The 23,258-nt window shown below is 37.3% G+C and overlaps 1 protein-coding gene across 1 annotated transcript in view; it reads left to right on the top strand.

Moving 5' to 3' along the window:
* hs6st1b (heparan sulfate 6-O-sulfotransferase 1b) overlaps positions 1-22,712 on the top strand; it is a 77,928-nt gene extending 55,216 nt beyond the window's left edge. Inside the window, exon 2 of the mRNA XM_046833992.1 lies at positions 19,969-22,712. Coding sequence (XP_046689948.1) covers positions 19,969-20,674 — 706 coding nt within the window. The 3' untranslated portion in view covers positions 20,675-22,712. The remainder of the gene's footprint in view (positions 1-19,968) is intronic.
* Positions 22,713-23,258: the final 546 nt, after the last annotated feature.

Below are 23,258 nucleotides of genomic sequence, written 5' to 3'. Positions count from 1 at the left end.
TTTTTTGCTCCCTATGCTTTCCACTGCTATACACACACACTCGGCTCTCTCCATCTCCATTACACACACACACACACACACACACACACACACACACACACACACACACACACACACACACACACACAGTTTCTGAAAGCAACTAGAATCAAGTTATATTTTTGCAGCGTGTTTTAGAAGTGGCTCATGTCGGAAGAACGTATCTTAAATAATGAAACTAGGGTTGTCGAGACAATTCTACTCAAATAATCTTTTTAGTTAATATTTATATATTCAAATATGCTCGTGCAGAGAAATGAGTTGAAGATGGTGGATTTTTGTAGTTAGTTTCTGGGGTTTTGTAACAAATGTGAAATAATATTCAACATGTACTTGAATGCTAAGTATTAGAAGAAAGCATAGAATGTTCATAAGCAACTGATATAAAACACACACACACACACACACACACATACACACACACAATGATTTCCTGCTACATTGCCACTTTATAGGGCTTATACATGGATCTATGCTTTTTTACTTCAAAAAGCAGCATATAATGTACATATAAATTTGAGGGTAAACACACACACACACACACACACACACACACACACACACACACAACCAGAGAGGAAGACAGACTGTTAATAGGTTTTTGAATTCTAAAGGTGGACAGCCACAACACACTGTCATGAGGTGAGGAAATTATACTAATATTGGCAAAGAGAGAGAGTGAGTGAGAGACAGAGGAGAGAAAGAAAAAAAAAGTGAAAGCGCAATCGAAGGATGAGCTCTCCAGAGTTTTTCATTCTGCAGTAAGCAAATTAACACATCAAACTCTTTTCTACTGATAAGGTGCTGGCTAGCAAACCAACAAACAAGTTTTAAAGTGAAACCACGTTTTACTTAAACATAAACACTGTGTAAATGTAAATGATTTTACTAGCTAGAATTTTATTTTAAATGTGAGGAAATTTTATTCTATAAAGTCAAATTGGTCAGTGTTTACATGTTGGCTATATATATATATATATATATATATATATATATATATATATATATATATATATATATATATATATATATATATATACACACCTGCACACATCAACAGTTTGTTTTTGTTTTTGTTTTTAACAACAAAAATGAAAGCAGCGAGCATGAAACCAGAAATTCCTGTATTATGATGACTCAAGTAAAGAAAACATGCTGTTACACATAACATTGGTACTGAGTGGCTCACTAAATAATTTTTTTTTTCTTTTTTACAGTTGAGGTTCTAAGTTTACAAATGCCTTGCAAATCTTCTCTTTGCTCACCTGCAATATGTTAAAAATACAAATAAAATAAGGGTTTTTTCCTTTTGTTTCCTGATGAAGCAGTACAACTATTTCATTATATGTTAGATATTGGGCAGAAGTGATTCCTGAAGTAAAGAGTAATTTTAATAAAAAAAAATCACTGTGGCAAATTTTTTGCTTCGATGCTTTGTTTAGTCCCTTTAACTACACCCGGAGCACTGTTTCCCCATGGACCATTATTATTGACGCACCGCCTGCTAAACTCTGGACCTCTCTGGGGTCTCATTTAGAAACGTGGCGCACGGACAAAATAGGGCTGGAAACGTGCGCACGGCACTTTCCACGCAAAGGTTGCGTGCGATATCGGTGTGTCGCCAATTCCCCTTCTCGCCTTCTGTGTTTCCACGTTGTGTGTACGCAGGTTTCAGCGTTTACTTACAGGTGCGCACTTTCTCCAGTCAAGTTGGTTTTTTTATAAATCACAACCTTTGCGTGAAAATTGGCGTAGACATGAAACGAGGCTGAAAACATGTGGAGATAAATTAGACCCCTGGACAGGTAACACAGAATAGGCTGCAGAAGGAGGGAGGGAAAACAACGAGGGGCGAGGAGAAGATTCAGGCCAAAGAACACAAAAGAAAAATTTCCAAAGTTTGGGATCATTTCAAATTAAAACAACATGAAGAAAACATTGCGTTTCAAGTCATTTGAAATAGATTTTTATATTTGTATTTGGTTTTTTTTTTATTTATATATTTAAATTTGCATTTTGATGTAATATAGAAATTAAATGCACTAAACGGGTTTTGATTTCACAGATTATAATTTTTGCAATAGAAAAAGGAAACAAATTTCTTTAAGATTTCATTTTAAGAGACCCGTCTTATTTGCTCTTGTATATTTAGTATTGCTCTTTAATGAAAAAAGTACTTCTTATATTGATTAACCGATAGACAAATCGATACAATACTCGATTTCTGAAACATTTTAGTAATAGATATTTCCATTTAAAAAACAACACACAGTAATGATCGAATTGATGCGAATTAACCAGTTTTAAAGTTAAAGTGAAGAGGAGAGAAGAATTTTTTTATTTATTTCTTTTCTTAACATTTGCTGTTCGACTTTACTATAAACCCTTTCCTTGTTTATCCTGAGTGCTTAAACTGGGCATTCTTTTAAAAATAATCCTTTAAGAACTGCAAATTATTTAATATTAAAATATTTTCTGCATATTGGATCCCTTCCAAAAGCAGCTATCTACAATTTTTGAGATTCACCTCGATGATTGAGGGATTCATGCTTCCTTAAGAATGATTAATATAACCCCGTTAAGACGGGGTGTAACTTTTGATTTTAATACCAAATTATTATATTTTTTCATTATGTTTTGCCTGTCAGATGCTTTATTATATGTAATATAGCATCTGACAGGCAATACATAATGAATAATAATGCTATATTACATGTTTATATGTTTCCTAGTGGATAAAATAACAATTTATATTGATCATCTGGTTCAAAAAGTTTATACCCCCAGGCTCTTAATATACCATGTTGCCCTCTTAAGAAATAAATGACATTTTTCACTGTTTTGTAGTAGTTTATAGTTGTATGTTTTTTTTTTTTTTCTTTATAGGATAAATTATGTAGAGGGTCTACTATACAGGTATTACTATAACTATTGTTATTAGATTTTGTGCATTACATACAGTTGCGTTTAATTTTTGCTTGACTTTTTAAAATTTGGTTTGTTTTTGTTTAATAATGTAGTTCATAAAAATCAACACATTTTAAATATTTAATATAAAACGATTTCTTTACATTTACATACATACTGCAGAGGCCAAGCTGAAATTGTACCAGAGCACTTTTTAAGTGTTAAGCACGTGTTCCCGGATAAAATAATAGTTGTCCTGTACAGATTTAGTTGTCAGGAGTACAGATTGGACAGACAAACATGTTTTGGCCATGCCATCTCATGAATGTTTTCTTCAACCCCATTATGATGCATGTAAGATAGGCGAGTACATGACCAACGCTGTGTCGGGACACACGTGCCACAGCCACGTGCAAAATATTAAAGCGAATGTCTCGTGGTGAAAGAGCAAGCCGAGAGCCGCCTGTGCTTTTCACTTCATTAGCCTTAAAATCGAGAGGGAGGCTTGCAGGGGTGCTGAGTGCAACTGGCTGTGAGTACACCTGTCAGCACGTCGTCATGGCAACCTCATTAGTGAGCCAAATGGATCAAGGCAGGGGTTAAAGATGCTAAAGCAAAAGGGGACTGACAATTGAGAGACAAAAAAAAAAAAGAATTGAGCATGATTTCTGAAAAAGAAGGAATGATTGAATTATGGAAGTGAGGGGAAAACTGTGTGTAGAGAGAAAGAGAGACGGAAATTGAAAAGGCCCAAAAGAAAAGGTTGTGAGAAAAAAAATTATAAACACACAAAAAAGAAAAAAAAAGAAATGCTGTTTGATTTTGTATTGTAATCTCCTTTGTTCCTGTGTTTTGATGAATTTGTTTGATGTAAACATTTTTTGAGGCAGAAAAGGTAATTGAACAATTTCCTTAGCAAAAACGTCTGATATAAAAATCACATTTATCAAGTATTTCCTATTATACATTACACTAAACCCAATATACGATAACTACGCCCATTTCCTGACATTACTCACTTCAAGCTTGTTATAGACTTGTTCAATTTGTCAGATGATTTTTCTAGAAATAAAAGATTTCAAGCTTGAAATGAGAAATGTGTTGAAACAGATTTAATAATCTCATGTTTTGGTTTATTGTAATCTACAAATAATTACTTGGAATAGAAGGAAATGCATTTTCATAATCACCATTACTTTTTTTTTTTTTAAGTTCATAGTTAAGACGTGTTTTTTTTATTTCTTTTTATGACATTCCTCATCCATTAGAAGTCTGTAGGTGTGTACCGCTACTTAGACGAGTAGACAAGTCTTAGACAAGTGCCAACAAAAAACGCTCAGGTGCCCCCTCACAATGTTCAACTGTCAGGTTTCGGTTGACTCTGTTCTCACGACAGCTCTTAGATTCCTGTATTTGGTGTACAGGAGTGAAACCCAGTGTCGTCTTTACCTTTTCTTTTCAGAAGCTCAAACTCATCCAGCCATTTTCCTCTGATCTTACCTATTAACAAGGCAGTCCACAGAACTGTAACTCGCTTAATGTCTTACACAAATACTCAAATCAGCCCTTCCTGTATCAAAGGCTATAAAAAACCCTTATGTATTCTTTGTGCTGTTGCCACATGATTGATTAATTAAATAACTGAAAAAATGTGAAGGTGTTCTTTTTAAAATGGAGAGTAGGAGTGAATGTATATTTCAGTTAATCTAATAAACCACAGTAAATCATTTAACAAGGACATCACCAACCAATGAGCAAAGGCAAATAAAACAGAAGTTGTGTCTGGCAGCATAGGCAACAGATGATTACTGATATTGTTGCTGTTTCTTTTTATCGACAGCTGAAACTCAAGGATCAATAACACATTTATTCCGTACATGCTCTGACAAATCTGAAGATTTTGTTTATAGCCTCTGTTTTCTGCTCTCGGGAAAAAATGTTTTCCTTCCCATGCCTCCGTCATTGGGTGTCAGCTTTTCCCCAGTCAAAGCAAACGCAGCAAACTCCCTCATTGTTTTGTCTGGTGTCTGCCAAAACCGCACTCTGAACATTAATGCGTGATTTATAATGATTAAAAAGAATTGTGTTAAAAAAACATTAGCTGTAGCAGTAGCTGTTTTGCATTTTTCTTCCTGCAAATGTTATCTCGACATCCGTTTCACGTGTAATCTCTTGCAATAATTTTAGATGATGCATAATCAGTGTGGAGCTGCAGCGCGATCCTTCATTCGTTCCCTTATTTCCATGCGCAAGCTTGAAGCTATTCGACGCCGCGTTCCGAATGTTTTTGTTTTTTTGTTTTTTGCTAAATTTAGCACTGCAATTAGACAATTACTGGTTTTACGGTATTCTTTTGACTATAAAAACGATATTATCGTATATTATATTAATCTATGCATTAGCAGTTTTGTAATTTTTTTATACATTGATTCTCAATGTTCTATAGCCCAAGTATTTATTTATTTATTTAAATCGATCAATTTATTATATATTTATTATTTTGCACTTCCCATTGTAATTATCTGATTTGCCTGTTCAAAACACCCAAGGCTCGACGTTTCTAAATTACACCTACTAATATATAATGATAGATGAGATTGATTTGAACTTTATACAAATCTCTGATATTTATAGATCCGTTTAAGATCAATTCACACATATAGCCCCTCACAGTAATAAAAACGACCAGACATTATACATTTTTATATAGAGCTGATAATATGAGAACAGCGACTGTTGGTGTAAGTGTCCGGCAATGACTCAAAGTAACTTCCCAGCTTTGAAATACGAGTGGTTTTTTTGGTAGCTGGTCAGACCTGGATTGTTAAGCAGAATTAAATGCAGTAGGTTTCATTTTTCAATCCAAGTTGTAATAATTTAAATGCCTTTAGAATTTAAATGATGCCCTCTTTAAATTGTTTTTTGTTCTGTCCCCACAAAAGTTGAGGATGATTTAGAACACCAATAAAAAAATGGGAAGGATATTACAATATATTAAAATGATGAGCCCAATATTTATCAGTGTATTTTGCTCATGAAATAAATGTGCTGAGAGGGGGGTCCATGAAAGGTTTTTTTTTTTTTTTTTTTTTTGTATAAAAGGATGAGAATCCTTGCTTTATTGAAAAACAACCGTGCCATAGTATAACCAAAAAGGGGTTCTTCAGTTTGATGTATGTATCTAATCATACACGAGGGCAAAAAGAAAAATGTTACAAATAAAATGTAAATTACAAAAAAAAAATAATAATTTGAAAGGAAAAAAAGGAACTGAAAAGAGGGGAAATATATTTACCTGCTTTTTGAAAAGAAGGGTCTTTGTCTTGTTTAGGCCATTGGCATTACCCTGTACTAAGCACCATATATATATATATATATATATAGGGGTGCTGTACACTGTGAATATATTTACTTTGTTTGTAAAGTGGGGAGGAGCATCTGTGTGTGTGTGTGTGTGTGTGTGTGTGTGTGTGTATATATGGCTGTCAGATTGCTGTATCTATTAAGAGATATCATCTTTTGAATATTATGTGGGTTCATGCAAAACGGATCGGTCTGGAGCAAATTGTCCTGCGTCTTTATCAACACTGTTAATGAAATTCTTCTGTTATCGCCAAGTCTGATAATAACCTGCAGTGGAAATTGTGCCACCATTATGTTTGCTTAGAACCAAAAAAATACGTCTGTCTTAGTTCTTATACGACACTGCTTTTTCTGTCCATTTTTTCTCATGTCTTTGAAGAGCAGTATAAGGATTTAACTGAATGCAGCCCAGGCACAGTAAGACATGAAAGTGGAAGTATGAGGGAATGGGGTTGTAGCCCTCAGGCATTCAGAGGGGTGTTTGTGCTGCTGCTATTACTACTAAGCATGTGCACACACACACACACACCTGTCACACATCACTCTGTCACTATTTTATAGGTGGCAATATCTCCCTGACAAACAGAACCATGACTAAAGAGACAACTCACCCTGTTTAATGGACAAGTGGTCTTTATTTCTTTTGAGAAATTATAATTTTCTTCTATTTGCACTTGCTTTTTTATCCATTTTATATATTCTCTTGATCGTTTTTATGATTTTCATTCATCAAAAATGCATTTTTTCATTCATCAAACAGCATATTTTCCCCCCAAAACATTGCTAATGACATTAACAGAATGAATCATTAATGGCAAGGAGTGCTTTTCTTTTTTTTTTTGTTATTGGACTGAAGTGAAAAAAAATATATGAATCTTTTCTTTTCTTCCCCAAAAAGAATCCAATCCACACTGAGACTTCACAGCACAATTACTTTCTATTGACCTCACTTGACCATCACAGTAGAGACTACACTATATGATTAATGTTTTTCTCCCTTCGTTCCTCCATTATTGGATAGGCCTTCTGAGATACTGTAATTGTTTACAGTTTCTTCTTTGTCAGAATTGCTTGCAGCCTTGCAGAGGGACCTGGCCTTGTTCTTGTCGCTTTCTTCTAATGTAAAAAGATGTTTTGAATGCTACATGCAACATTTTCAATTGTGATGTATAAAAAAATAAAACTAATATAATAATCCTACACCGACTGTCCATTGTGCATGCCCTGTCCTTCAGAAAGTCTTGGGAGCAATTGGAGGAGAGACAGAATTGTCTAGGTCTCTGCTTTATGCCCCCTTCGCCCGTCCGTGATGAAGAAATCTGCCGAGGTCGGAGGTCGCAAATGCTCGCCTCGAGGGAGAGGATCTTATTATCTTGTGGATTTATGAAGGGTGTTATTATTCCTGCCTGAGCGTTTCTGCAGGCTTCTCTTAACACCCCGCTCACCTGGGAGCAGTCGCTCATTAATAAGCATGAAGAAATCGTGCCTGTCTCTGTGAGGACACAACATGTGCTGTCTTTATTAAAACAGGCTCCAACCTTCTCCTGTGGTCTGATCCGTCTGATCCTTGTAGTTGAATGATCTTCTATCTTTACTCTATTTAAAATATAAATAAATTAAAAATCTAATTTATATTAGGAAGCTTCACAGCAGTCTGGAATATCCGAAGTTTGCTGCATTTGCGAAATCTTATCTCACTGTTACAGCTGGATGTGAAGAAACCATGTCTTTTCAGTGTGTACAAGGTTTATATTTCCTCCCCTCACTGCCCACACAGAACATGGCTTCTGTTTGTTCTTTGTGTCGAGTATCATAGGACCCAGACAAAACAAATTGTAAGATTTTTCCAAACGACAGTAGGAGTAAAATGTCTCCAAATCCAGTGGTATTCAAATTAAATTTGTGACTGGAAAGCTACATAAAATGGTGACAACTTGTAAGTGATTGAATCATGGATATAAATAAGCTGATGTGTAGTGGTTTTGTTTTGTTTTCACTTTAATTTACGACTTTTGTCTAGAGGCATAGAGACTGAACAACGGATGTCTATTTTGAATGTGACTTAGGAAGAACAAAAACATGAGTCTTTTTCCACTTCTTTTGGAAAAATTCATTTTTTTGTTGGATATTCTCTCTTAAAAAAACGCCTCTTCTCTCATCGAAAATCTAAAGATGTGTGATGTAATAAGCCACAAATGTGTATATATATCACAAAAGTAAATACACCCCTCACATTTCAGCAACAATAATCATTTTTGTTGCCAAATATTTTTACAAAAATGGTTGTATGTTTTATTTTCAGCATTTAGATTTAATTTGATTTTTTTTCCAATAAATATCAAAGTCATTGACCTACAGGCATCTTTTTTTTATAAATGTTTTAATCATTTAACTTTGCTTTTTTGGACTCCTGGCACCGATATCTGTCATCATCAAAATTCTAACTTGAGAACCCCAGATGACCTCATTTGTGTTCACTTCGGAGTCTATTGTTCAATCTTTTATCTGCTCAAATGCAGTATTTTTTTTTTTTTTTTTTCAGTTCAGTTGCTGGAAATACTTTCAAACTAAACTTTCTCCTACAATAGCCATTGTGAATATGGCTGGGGATCTCCAGCTGACCTGTTAACTCCTGCCTGAGAACAACAGAAATTAAACATCAATCTTCTTAAGTAAAAGCCCCAGATAATGTTGTCCTTTTTTAATGCACACCTTTGCTTCTCAGGCCGAGTAGCTTGGGAACAAACTGCCAGATAAAGAAGAAAAAGTAAAGGGATAAAGAGACTTCAGCAACAGGGCTATAAATGATCTTCACAGGCCTGAATCTCACAATGCACCGGTCTGTTTCACACCCAGAATATGCAGCACAGAAGGAAGTAAGCAGCATGTGTGTATGATTTTATTCAGCTGCTTTGATTAGATGAGATTTCTCCACTTTGCACGTCTCCAGGGAGTGTGCTGAATACCAGGAGAGTTTCCAGTTTAGCACCTTCTCTGTAGTGGTACACCTGCCACCACAAAAACGGCACAGTTTGCCTGAAGGTCTGCTGCTCAATTATTATCCCTGACACTGATGCAGAACACCTGGGTAAAATAAGGATGTACCCTTCTACCTCAATTATGTTCTTATGCAGTCATTTATTTGCCATGTGATATGTAAGAAATAAAACACGACAGAGCATGCTGTTCCTGGAAATGAATAAACAGTGTGGCTAATTATTTTCTAATAACATCATTATTATATCAGTATTTAAATCCTCATGCCAATTTGATGATGACCACATTTATTTTTAAAACCTAGTTAATAAATGTCACATTACACGTTTTATCCATTTATCGTTACTTTTAAGCTTGTTGAGCAACTACAAACTACAAACTTAATTCCTGTTATCACATCCATTTTGGCACAAATAAGTAGTTATGTCCTTCGTAACCTTAAGACTAAAATATCAAGAAATCACAAAGCACTTTGTCCTGAAGTCTTTATCATAGCAGAAATCTCTGTTATACTTTTACCTCAGATTTTCATTAAATACAAACACTACAGACTTATTTTTACCACCACCAACGATATACTTTTTACTATCCTAACAGTAATGCATCAGAATGAGCACTTTAATGTAAATGTATGAATTATCTTGAGGATAATAAATCAACATGACCTGATCTAATCAAATAAAAGAGTTATATTGAACCTTCTGTTCAGTAGTTGACATGGGTTTACCATTGACCTTCTCGTCTTTGTCTTTTTGTACACATGCCACTTATAGGAATTCGAAAAACCTTTTTATTTGCTCTGAAACTAGCAAGAATTAAACAGTTACATGAAGTTACATCGTATGAAAGCCGTTCAATTTGATTTTTTTTTATCTTTAAGCCTTGTGAGTAAACCTGCGGGCAACTGTTTACAGACAAAAGAGTCAGTGTCATTCCAGTCAGTGTTGATGATGATTCATTATCCCTGGGACTTTCTGCCACTCCTGGGCCCCTGAGTTGTATGAGTGAGATAAATGTAAGTTGCTCTGGATAAGGGCGTTCCTGGCCTTGGCATTCGCCAAATGCCATAAATGTGAATGTGATTATGAGCTTTAAACAGTTGATGGGTAGCTGAAAAATGTGGTGAACCCAAAATGTGTTGAATTTCACATTGAACATTTTTAGTTATCATGATTTTGCCTTTGCATTCTAAAAGAAAGAAGCAAATTTTTCCCCTTTCAAACATTTTCCCAAGTATAGCATTTCACAAATATAACAAAATAGAGGAACAGAAGAGTCTCAGGAGTGCATTAGTTTAGTTCTTGCTCATTTTTTTTTTCTGATCAATGGTTTGTTGATCATTGAAAGCTTTATATTCTGCTATTTTGGGCTTAACTTATTTTTCTGCTTTGGAGTGTGGACAATTGTTTAAGCCCACAATTAAACCTGGGAATTATGAGGCCTCTGTGCTGTCTTGTTTGTTTACTAAAGCCATTCATTTTTATTAAAGAAATCAAGCCACTTGAATTTTACCATGTGGAGTAATTGTTAAAAATGCCTAATTTTTGACCAAAATTAAACTAAATTTGTTAGAGCTTTGGGGCTTATTTGCCTTTGTCTATGGAGTGTATGAATGTGGGATTATATTTGGCAGAACAGGGGAGAGACAAGAAAGGAAGGAAGGAAGAAAGGAAGGAAGGAAAGCAAAGGCGTGGTGTGAAACAGGAAAGGACAAAGGAGAAAAGGGCGATCCTGGGATAATGAGCTGTCCTCTTTTGGTCTCTCTCTGTGTGGCCTTGTGCTCTCACCTGTGCAGTGTGTGCTCCATCTGGTCTAGAGAATTGGAAGGCCCTTATCCTGAAAACACTTCTAAGGAGCCATGATTTATTGGAACGAATCGCAGAGCCAAAGTCAAACAGCAGAAAGGATCCAGCCTGCCTTTATCTCACCATGGCTTTCCTTCAGCAAGCACCTCATCTCATTTCATGCCTTTCTCTCATTCTTTCTCTTCACTTTTCTGTGGCTGTCTCTCATTCTGAACACACATAATCATTTTCTTTGATTCTCCTTTTCACCTTCTAAGAAAAAAAGCAACAACAATAAATAGTATCCGTCTTTTTTAGTCTGGATCTTCTGGTGTCAGGAAGAGGCACAGCTTTAATCTTTCCCAATAGATAAAATATTCCCGGTATCTTTGGTTTACTTGGTGTTACCAAACTCCCAGCCCTTGCTTTTTTTTTGTTCACTTTCCGTGGTGCTCGTTGGAAATCAGCTCCACTCGTCTGTAAATTGCATGTCTGGTGTAGTGTGCGGTAAAGGGATCTATCCAGCAGAGCCAGAGAGCACGGAGATCGAATGGCTTGCCTTCGAGTGTTAATTACCTCTGACCTCAATGGCATGACTTACTTTTGAGGATTATCTGGACACTTGGCAACCTTTTCCAGTGTCATTAACTCTTTTATTAAAGGGTTGCACTAAAAACATAACCCAATTTCCCGAATGTGTAGAAAGCGTGAATACAGTGAATATTTTGTTTTTTCTTTTTTCTTTTTTTTAACTTTTGTTTCTTAAAGTGATTAATGACACAAGGGGTAAATGGCCCTCGGCTCAGCTTAGTGTAGCATCCTATTAAATGATGTTCTGGAATGCAAATCATTATAAGGACTGTGTTCCATATTATTTTTGCTCAAACAATACAGCAAGCAAAGTGCTCCGCCTGTGCAATTATGAACAATTCTCTTTTGCCACTTTGACCCAGTCATGCCAAGAGCAGACCTAACAGACATCCATTCACATGTTTTGAAATATGTTTTTACATGCTGGTAATTATGATCATTATAATACTAGCACCTTTGCACTGCAATATGTCAGTGGCTTGTCACATGAGCTGTGTACTGGTTCAACATGAATTTCCACTAAAACATGTTTAAACAAATGGCCAAACTCATAAAGACATTCGATTGTGGCTCATCTCATTTAACTCATGTCACTGAGCTAAAGCCTAAAATTAGAACTGCACAATTAATTGGCATTATTTTGCCTTTAGATTGTTGATGGGAGAAACAGTGCAAACATGATGCTTATTGAACACCAGACATTCTTTTGATTTCCTTAACCACCTCCTCTTCAACCACCTCGTACACAAATTATTGAACTGAATATTTTATCCTTAACGAATATAATGCAATAATTAGGCATTTACTGTATATAAAGAATGCAATACAAGAACCACATGTTGTATTACCTTTTAAGTAGGTACAGTAAACTTCTTAACAAGACAAAATCAGTTTTAGGACTAGATTAAGGAAAGTTCCCTAGTGGTCTAGTGTTTAGAATGCGGCGCTCTCACCGCTGAGGCCCGGGTTCGATCCCCGGTCAGGGAACCAACCCCAGCCACTCTTAGTGCTGGTCCCAAGCCCGGATAAATGGGTAGGGTTTCGTTAGGAAGGGCATCCAGCGTAAAAACATGTGCCCAATCAAACATTTAGATGATCTGCTGTGGCGACCCCTAACAGGAGAAGCCGAAAGAAAGAAAGATTAAGGAAAGTAGGGAAATGCAGACCAGACATGGAATATAGGAGCAAAAACAAAAAACAAGTGAGTACATTTGTAAGAAGTTTGGTTAGGCATCTGATTTTAAACTAAGCAAGTGCTTGATCTACCAGTAGAGACAGGGTTCTGTTTGTCGGTTTTTTTTTTTTTTTTTGGTTTTCATTGAGAATGATAACAACAACTTGTGTCAAAAGTAGAAAATCTTTTACATGAATTTCAGATTTGTTCTTTTTTTTTCTTTCAAGGATATTGTAGGTCTGCTTTTTCCTTCAATGACGGTATGCACTATCGGGTACGGGCTCGACAGCACTGTGTAAAACTCAATGATCCTTGTCCGATCAAATCCATCATTGTGTCATTTGAACATGGGCTGTAAAGGAAGACTAATCTTACCCTTTGTACAAACATAGTCAGTGTCACAGATTGGCATACGTTTAAATGGTGATTAAAAACTGTTATATAGACAATGCAGGTTTCCATTTTTGTTTGATTTAGCATTTTCCGACTTCTAAAATCTTTAAGTCCAGTTCCCAGAATTTCAGTTTAGGGTCTCAGGCTATTGGGCTGAATATTTTCAGCAGAATATTTGTGACATTTATCAGATAATTCAGAGAATATTTTTGACATTTATCAGATAATTCAGAGACTTTTCTGATAAATGTCAAAAATATTCTGCTTCAAAAAATGGGCATTAAATAATTTTTTTAAAATTATGTAGTAGTATTAGTTATTAGAAATTCTGGAAATGAATGTTTACCTGAATGTTTTTTTGGTATTTAGTGCATTTTAAAAATAATCTAACTACTCAATCAATCAAACAAACAAATCGTTCGATGCAGCCCTACTGGCAACTCCATTTAGACCATGCTCATAAAAATGCATTGTGGTCCTAATGGATTTTTAAATTAGAGAAAGCGTTGCGTTCTTTTTGCCTGGCCTTGGTCGTGCAGACAAAAAGACTCAGCCTCCTCTCTACTTGAGACTAGGAGTGGAACTTTTGAAGACATTCAAGAAGATTTTCTCAGCATCACACACACATTCTGCAGCCCTGAGCAGTAGAGAGCCGGGCTGAAAGATGGTGTCTTTGTGTTCAGCACTGTGCAGAGGAGCAAGCGGCACCTTATTCTTTGTACGCTCGCAAATGTGATTCGGGATGTTCAAAGGCTGTTTGGCAGCGGGAATGCGAGGCCAGGATGCAGTAGAAGGCTGAGGGAACCCTGTGGCAGCTGGCTCGCTTTCTCCACCCCCAAACACATGAATAATGTTCCAGTGCTCCACTTTTCCAATTTAAACTCAGCATAAAGAAATTATACTGAAATTGGGACGCATAATTGTGCAAACAAATAAAAGATGCACGATCTGTATATGCGAATGTGTGTGGGTGCATGGCTTTTTTTCTTTCTTTCTATCCTCTTTCATTTTTTTCGACCTTTTTGTCCCATTATTTTTTTCACACATTTTGAGATTGTACATGACCAAGCTGTGAAGCAAAATGTGCATTCTCTACAGCTGCTTCTTTCCGGCTCTGTCAAAAAGCGTGACTTGTCAAAATCCAAGCGGTTCTCTTTCTCGGCATGGCCTGCGTGTTCTGTAAATATATAGAAAACACACAATTTGTATTTAGAGCTAAAAGCAGATTGTGTTTCATGCTTCTGGGTTCCCCCTTAAGCTCCTTCTCTGCTTAAAGCTGCCCCCACCATAACATCAGTTTCTATTAGATAATCTACCTTTTTTTTTTTTTTTTTAATTACATTTTTTTTTAGAAAATCTACAAAACCATGTTTCGCGCTTAAGACATGACAAAAGACGGCTATTATACGTGTTAATTTTATAATGTTGTCCTAAATAAACATAAAATAGTGTTGTAGGTGGTGTTGTGTAAAAGATGTTTGAATTGTAAGACTAATATGTAGGTGACATGTAGGTGGATTTAGACCTATAGGATTTACGAGATTGCAACCTATTAATCTTTAATACACTCACACACACTCGCACATGCAAAACATTGTAGGATAATAATGTTGCCACACATGGCCATGAGCCGAATTTGATGTACAGGCATGCTGTGTTTTTATCATTATTGTATCGGAAATTGCAGCTGAAGTCGCTGGGTTTGTGTGTGTGTTTTGTGTGTGTGTGTGTGTGTGTTTTGTGTTTGACTGCATTGAGATTTCAGTCTTTACTCTGACTTAGTCTGACTGTGGTGTCAGTCTCTATGCAGATCTCTTCAGGGCCAAGTTCTAGGTTTGCTTCATTAATTAGCCCAACAGCCATGTGTTATTAGTATTGACCGGCGCTTTACAGAGTGGGCCGGCAAGCCATTACCTTTTTATTGGATAGAACAGGATCTTCTAATCCGCTGGGGCATGTGCATGAGTTTAATCGCCGTGGAAACGGGGAGCGGCGTTATTAAAAAGCCAGCTCAGCTGACTTCTGACTGCGACCGCTCCAGTTTGCTAATCATAATGGGCTCAGGGAGCTGCTCTGACCATAGTAAAGATCATTCAGGCTGATAGAGATGGATCCGTTTTAAAAGAGAGGCATTAAAAGGAAGAGAGCAATTGAGAAGCGATAGATTAGAGATGTGAAAGTAGAAAACCGGATAAGGAAGGCAAAACAGATTTTCTCAGTGCTTACATGTGATTCTCTTTTAGTATGCGGTATCTGTGTGTGTACAGGGAGAAGCTGTAATATAATGAGGTTGCATTCTCTGAGTCGGGTTACTTTTCTGCAACTCGTGTCTGCTATGACAGCTGTGGATTGTTGCTCTTGGTTTCCTCACTTCTTCCTCTTAGTTTTTTTTTTTTTTTTCCTCAACTACACCTATTGTCAAAGTCGTTATTTAGAGCTCTACTTCCTCTCACTTTCGCTGTCGCCCTCATCTTATGCATGTAGACTTTCCCTTGTCTTGTCCTCTCGTATTCTCGCGCCTACATCTGATCTAATTCGCTCCCAGATTATGTAAATTAATTGGGTATGGTAACCAAATGTGCAATTATCACTCTAAACACAGTCAACTCTTACTTCACTCTTCCGCACAAAGCGGTTCTTATGTGTACTCTGCCCCCATGTGCCTGCTCAGAGTAATACCATGCAATGCTGGGAATTTTCCATGCACTAGATGCACTTACTGTTCCCACTTTAATGAAGCAGCAAACCTTTTTTTTTTTTTTCCCTGATGATTAAACTGGGACACATTGTCAAGTCTTGAAAACATATATATCCCAGTCACAAACTGTTTAACCTACTTCCATCAAGGAGGAGATACAGGAACATACGCACCAGAACCAGCATGTTCAAGGACAGCTTTTTTCCATCCACCATCACCCTACTGAACTCTACACTACACCATTAGATCACTGTATAAACACTGTGTATAACTTCTGTACAGTTGTATATACAATGTACATATTACATATTGTATTTTTTATACCCCTTATTCTCTTCACATATTGTGCATTACATACATCTATTTTATTCATGTGTACCTATATATGTGTGTATATATATATATATGTGTGTATATATATATATATATATATATATATATATATATATATATATATATATATATATATATATATATATATAATGTATATACACACACACACACGCACACACATTACTGTACATCCTGACCCTTATGTATTTGCACAACTATCTCTATATCTATCTATCTATCTATCTATCTATCTATCTATCTATCTATCTATCTATCTATCTATCTATATATATATATATGGTGGTGTTGGTGGTGGTTCTAGTGGTTTTGCACTCGATCCGATTTTGCCTTACCCGTGTTTTTCGCACTTTACACTTAATTTCTGAATCTTTGTAAATACAGATCTGGTTTTCATCACACACAGTAGACAGATGTTAATTTGTTTCAGCTCCGTGCCGCTTGCACACATTGTACAGTTGCGTGGGCAGTTAGGTCTAGTGTGTATTCTAAATAGTGCAAAAATGCTAAATATTAACTACAGTAGGCTGGAAGTTTGTGATTGCCATGTTTGATGGTCCATGGCCATCTGACCAGAAGTTTGCCATCTTTTCTATAAACACTAGTTACTAGTTATCTTCTGAGTGATCCTGGAAGAAAAAACACATCCTGCACTGTTACATTTTTAATACTGATATATATTTACTGATTTTATGGATCCCCAAACTCATGAATTCACCAGTTCATGGTTTAAGACCAGCAAGATCTGCATATGCTGGAACTGTAGAAAACAGCAAACATTGCATTCACAAACCTACTAACCAGCACTGGCACCTTGTCAGTGGACTGTACGAGTTTCTCAGCCTGATATGCTACCTACTGTGTGTGCCAGTCCACCTGCGATTGTTCTGCACCATTAAATAGCAGCCATGTGGTGATGTTCTACTGCATATGCCTAATCAGTCTTTTGCGAAGGCTGGAAGCTTGCATTTTTATTACTGAGTTGCTTTTTAAATAACGTTCTAGTCACTTTGTGGCTGTTGGTGTTTAGCTGACACTCTTTTGATCATTAAGTCCCAATGCTCCTGCTTAAGAAAATAACTGTATTTGATACCTAGTGTACTGTTATGCTGTAATGCATGGTTCCCCATAGCTTTTTTATCATTTTCTTGGTTTTTATGCACTTCCTGAGATACCTTATTAAATAAAGGGTTGCTGTGCAGTAGATGGTGCTTTTCCTCTGCCTCGGTCTTGTCGAGTTGATAATAGGCAGGGATGGAGAGATGTCACCTTGCAAACACTAGCTAATAACTCAGTCTGTCTGTCCTAGTGGGGTTTGGAACAGGCTAGGATATCTTTTATTACTCCTTCCTTCATAAAGAACTGTAGTTTGCTATCTATCTATCTGTCTGTCTGTCTGTCTGTCTGTCTGTCTCTCTCTCTCTGTCTCTCTGTCTCTCTGTCTGTCTGTCTGTTTGCTTCCATCTATCTATCTATCTATCTATCTATCTATCTATCTATCTATCTATCTATCTATCTATCTATCTATCTATCTAAATAACTATATGAACACAAATAAAATGGGATCTATGTGTGTATATAGAAGCATAACTAGACACATACTGTATTTATATCTGTAGCATGTATAAAAGAATGGGCTCTTGTTCTGGAATACCGCTATCCAAAATATTTAGTTTTTTCTGCTAAAACACAACTAATCATACAGCTAACAATCGAATAAACAAGCTAACTAGAGTTTTCTAACTTCAGCGTGTGTATTAGCACAGTGAAAGCACTGTTCTGTTAGAGATAAGTGTATGATTACTCTTTAATTTTGTGAGGCCCATTGGGCATGTCAGTTTGTTTTTTGAGCAAATGATCTATTTGTTTATTCTATACCTTGGGAGCAGTAAAGTCCCCTAGCGAGTGTGTTTTAGATGCAAGTGGGTATATGTGTGTGTCAGCAAGGTCAAAGTCAGCCTTCCAGCCTCACTGCACTACAGGTAACTCTGATTACACTTAGACTCAGGAATTCTTTCTACCCCCACCTCTCTCTCTCTCTCTGTCTCTCTCTCTCTCTCGATGTCGATGATGATGATGTATCAAGATGTGGATCTCTGAGAGTGCAATGGGGACAAACAGGAAGTGAAGTGATGGACAAAATGAAGCTGCCTGGGTCTTTAGGGCTCATGTTGAGGCCATGACTGCACATTTATGGCTTCGATTTATGGGTGATTCCATGATTGCAGTGCCATTTAGCCCTTGGGAAAAATAACACAGTAACCTTTTTCCAAAAGTTTTTCAACAGTGACTAGAAGAAAAGTTAACATTTAAAAAAAGTGTATTCACTCGTTACGGCTGCATTACGGTGTTATACACTATACAGAATGTGATTAATTATGCGGTCATTTATTTATGCTAATTGCATGAGGACATTTAAATGATTTACTTCCAAGGGTTATTTACAATTCATTTAACTTGGGTTGTTGTACTTGGGTATAATTTGGGTTGTACATTCTAATGAACCTTCTCAACAAATTCACAATATCGTTCATATATATTATAATGCTGGATAAAAAACAAGGAAGGAAGCTGTACAGAGATTCTTCAGTGGGTTATCAAGGATGATCATTTGCATCACCAATGCATTCCACACCATCACACTGCTGCCTCAAGCTTGAACGATTCCTTCCCGAATAATGTAGCGCTTGTTTCTTGCATCTCTTGCATCAAATTCTGCTCCTTTGGTTTACATGATGTAATAGAAGCCTGGCTTTGCTCAACCAGACATATTTCTCAACAATCCTGTGGCTTCCTGTCTCCCTGACATTTGGTTCCTGCTTCCAATGAAGATGCCATTCTTGTTCAGCACTGGCACTCAACATTCTTATCAATATTGTATTGACTTCCTGTCATCCTGGTGTCCATCTCCTGGGTCCAATCACAGTTGTTTAAGACATTTTGTTCTCATTTAGTCTTAAGGACTGTTTCTAGGATGTCTGTTGCATGATTTGTATAAATCTCTTCTGATCAGCAAGTTTTCGACTAATTCCATTCTTGTTAATCTTTTGAAATGGCTGTTAAATTTGGTGTGATGGTCTGAAACTTCCACAAATACTTTTAGGTATAATGCCATGTTTGTCACTCACTTTTTTCTAATACAATCTCCAGTTGATCACCAGCTAATACTTGACTGGTATTGATATTTGATTTTATTGACGTTCTGCGCTTGTAGTTTTACCATCTAGGGATAACAATGGGTGTCGCTGTACATATAAGGAATAAAGAAAGACAGTAGTTAAGCTGTCAAATGATACCTTAAAGCCTGAAAGATCCCCGGTTGCCAGATTTGACCAAAGAGTGCTAGTAAGTAGGGATTTTAGTTTGATTGATTATGTGCAGTCATAGCCTGGAGCACTGAGCTCCTGGAGGAAGGTGTTGGTGTTGCTTCACTTCTTTCATCTGTCTCTTCTAGTTTTTGAATCCTTTTATTTTCTGTCACCTGGTGACATAGTGTTAGAAAGAAGTTATGATACGAAAGGATATTAATGATCTTCCAATTTAAATTTCCCTTCTTGGGTAGGCAAAGGGAGAAATAAAAATCTAATGAAGCAATCCTTTTAGATGCATTATAATTTGCTGTATTCGCTTTTGCTTTGTAGCTGACGCAATATTTCTGTTCTGTTTTCCAGGAAGTTCTACTATATCACACTTCTTCGGGATCCGGTGTCAAGGTATCTGAGCGAGTGGCGCCATGTGCAACGAGGAGCCACGTGGAAGACTTCGCTGCACATGTGTGACGGACGCACGCCGACACCCGAGGAGCTTCCCACTTGTTACGATGGCGCAGACTGGTCAGGCTGCACCCTCCAGCAGTTCATGGAGTGTCCCTACAACCTGGCCAACAACCGTCAAGTGCGCATGCTGGCCGATCTGAGTCTGGTAGGTTGCTACAACGCGTCCACGCTGCCCGAGAAGCAGCGCGCGCGTCTCTTACTCGAGTCCGCTAAGAAGAACCTGCGTGACATGGCCTTCTACGGGCTCACCGAGTTTCAGCGCAAAACGCAATACCTTTTTGAGCGCACCTTCCGTCTCCGCTTCATCCGGCCGTTTGTGCAGTACAACAGCACTCGTGCAGCCGGCGTTGACCTGGAGGATGGCATCATAAGCCGCATCGAAGAGCTCAATGATCTCGACATGCAGCTCTATGACTACGCAAAAGACCTGTTCCTTCAGCGGTACCAGTACACACACATATTGGAGAGGCGGGAACAAAGAATGATGCTCCGAAATCGAGGCTCTTACTACAGCCAGGTACGGGAGGAGGGTGCAGGCGGAGAGGGCACAGCTCGGTTGCCCACTGAGGACTACATGAACCAGATTGTTAGTGGATGGTAGCCCAGGAGATCTCTCTTTAAAAACAAAGAGAGACATGAAGACATATAATGGGTGGAGAATCCCTCTTTTCTCCTACCTATGGAGAAACAAAAGGGTTATCAGCAGTTGACTTTTTTTTTTTTCTTTTTTTTTCTCTGCCAGGAATCCTTCAAGAATAAGATGCGAAGATAGTGAGTGGTGGCCATGGCCTTTTTCCAAGAGAAGGGATCATTATGGGCACTTTCACTCTCTTTTCCCCAGGGATCCTTAAAGAGAGAGGTGCATAATGAGAAAACTGAGAAATGGTGGGTGAAGGAAAAATTTCTGTTTCAGCTCCTCTAGAAAGATGGGATCATTATGGACCCTTGGTTTCGTTCCTACCAGAAATCTTTAAAAAGACAGAACCGTGCAGAGGCAGAGAAATGGCAAAGATCATGAGTAGAGGAGTCATCTCTTTCTCATCTCTTAGACATACCGCACATTGCAAGCTCTTTGTCGTTCCTAAATGAAAAAGGTGTAGTTTGGGTCAGACCTACAAAGGATGTTAGTTATTGAGGAGACCAGGTGTTGAGTGCACCTTTCCGGATGGGTTGAGCACATATCCCTGTCCCCTCCATAAGACCCAGACCTAAATTGGAAATGCTTAATACAATTCAACCAGTAAAGCGTTGCATCAGCGAGCTGCAACACAATTCTAAAAATCTTAGTTTTGTATAAGAATGAAAGAAAAAATAATAATAATGCGAATAAAAATCACTTGTCTTAGGAAAGTCATCCAAATATTCGGGATATTCAGAATGTTTTATATTCTGTGTATAAATCTAAAGGGTTTTTTTCCCTCTTTTTTTTTTTGGTTTGGTTTCGGAAAACTGAAATGCAGAGGCTGGAAATGAGATTATTACTAACAGACGCTGTGACTGAGTTTGTTTTAAGAGAGATAAATGTTAATATATAATACAGACATGGCCTTGGGTTTTCCAGCATATGTTTCTACCATTGTATGTGCTGACTGTGTAAGTGCCCAGCCTCTCTGCCTACGACATTTTATTCATCAGTTAAACAGAGACGTTCTTGGTGAGACATGTTCGCTCCAGGAGCAAATAAGTTCACGTCATGGCTCCATCTACAATCTCGACAGCGTCTAAGAATAGTACAAGAAACTAGGTCACATGACAACACCACTGTACTTTTTTTTTCATTTTGGGAAAAGCATGAAGTTTTGCTTTAAACCTGCACAAATGTGTGACTGAAAATGTGTGTGTGTGGGGGTGTGTGTGTGTGTGTCCGACATCTAATTGTGTCCATGTGTGCATGTACGTATGCGTGCGTGCTGATGGCTTTGTTTGTTTCGGTTAAATGGAAGTGCATTCATCATGAACAATCCAATTTCTCAGTCCCTGCACTTTCATTTTAGCATAAAGACTCCACACTACGTTCCCTCTCACATTCCATGCATTCAAATTGAATTAGACGTAAGCAGATACCGAGGTGGATGGATCCCATGCAGAAACATGACAAAGCCAGAGGTGACACTTCATAATCGTCCCTGTCAATCCCCAATGAAAGCGTTCTTACCCTAAGTAATAAGAGAGTGTGGAAATACGCTGTGTGTGCGTGTGTGTGCGTGTGTGTGGTTCTATATTTGTGTGAGCGAGCATTTTAATATGAGGCATTTTAAATATGACTCCCGTTTGTTTTCCATTCATATTCTATATTGTTGTACTGTATTAGTACTTCTGTTATGCTGAATTGATCTTAAAGTTACCAATAAAGACATTTTCTTTTTTTTTTTTTTAAACTAAACTCTTCTTCATTCTTTCAAGCTCATTTTATGACCTGCACCTTTGATCGCTTTGTAAGAACATCATGATTGCATTGTATTTGATGCCGTGTTCCTTCTGGCAAGATCGTCTTTTGGTCTTTTGTGTCTAATCCTTAGTAAGTGCATGATGAATTTAAATGAACATTATTTTGGTTTATATTAAATCGAACAAAGCAAATCCGAGAGCATACGATATATCCTCTGGGAATGAACGATGGATTTTCAGGAAAGGAAAATTAAAAAAAACAGAATTAATGATCGAATTAACGTTGATGTTATACTACTCCATTCATTATTCTTATTATAATCCGTATTTATATTTCAGTTATCCATCCATTTGACACCTCTAGACGGTTTAATTGCTGCTTGTTTTTAATGCATCGTGTTGAATCAGAGGGATCATGGAAACTCCTCCACAGCTCTCACTGTTCATTAAGCCACAGATGTGTTTACTTGATAACTAAAGACTTGGGAGCACTGGGAGCTATCTAAGTGTTCCTGTGTTGGAAAAGAAGACGGGGAGGAAAAAAGGCATGAGAGATGAAAGAGAGGGAGAGAGAGTAGATGATGGTAGAGATGTCATGATGATGAGAGGAAAACGACGAAGGTTCGCAGATGGCAATGAGTGAAGTGAAGCCCCGGGTAAGCACTCCAACAGCCTGGAGTCTTGTTATACCCAGACACACACACACACACACACACACACACACCACACTCTCTCTTGCTCTCAAACAATGCTGCAGAGGTATTGTGGGAAATAATAAAAAAAAAGTTATATAATTG

The sequence above is a fragment of the Silurus meridionalis genome, chromosome 21 (genome assembly GCF_014805685.1).
Source record: "Silurus meridionalis isolate SWU-2019-XX chromosome 21, ASM1480568v1, whole genome shotgun sequence".
Classification (NCBI taxonomy): domain Eukaryota; kingdom Metazoa; phylum Chordata; class Actinopteri; order Siluriformes; family Siluridae; genus Silurus; species Silurus meridionalis.
Note: the sequence above shows the minus strand (reverse complement) of the source record. Positions and strands in the feature narration are given on the sequence as shown.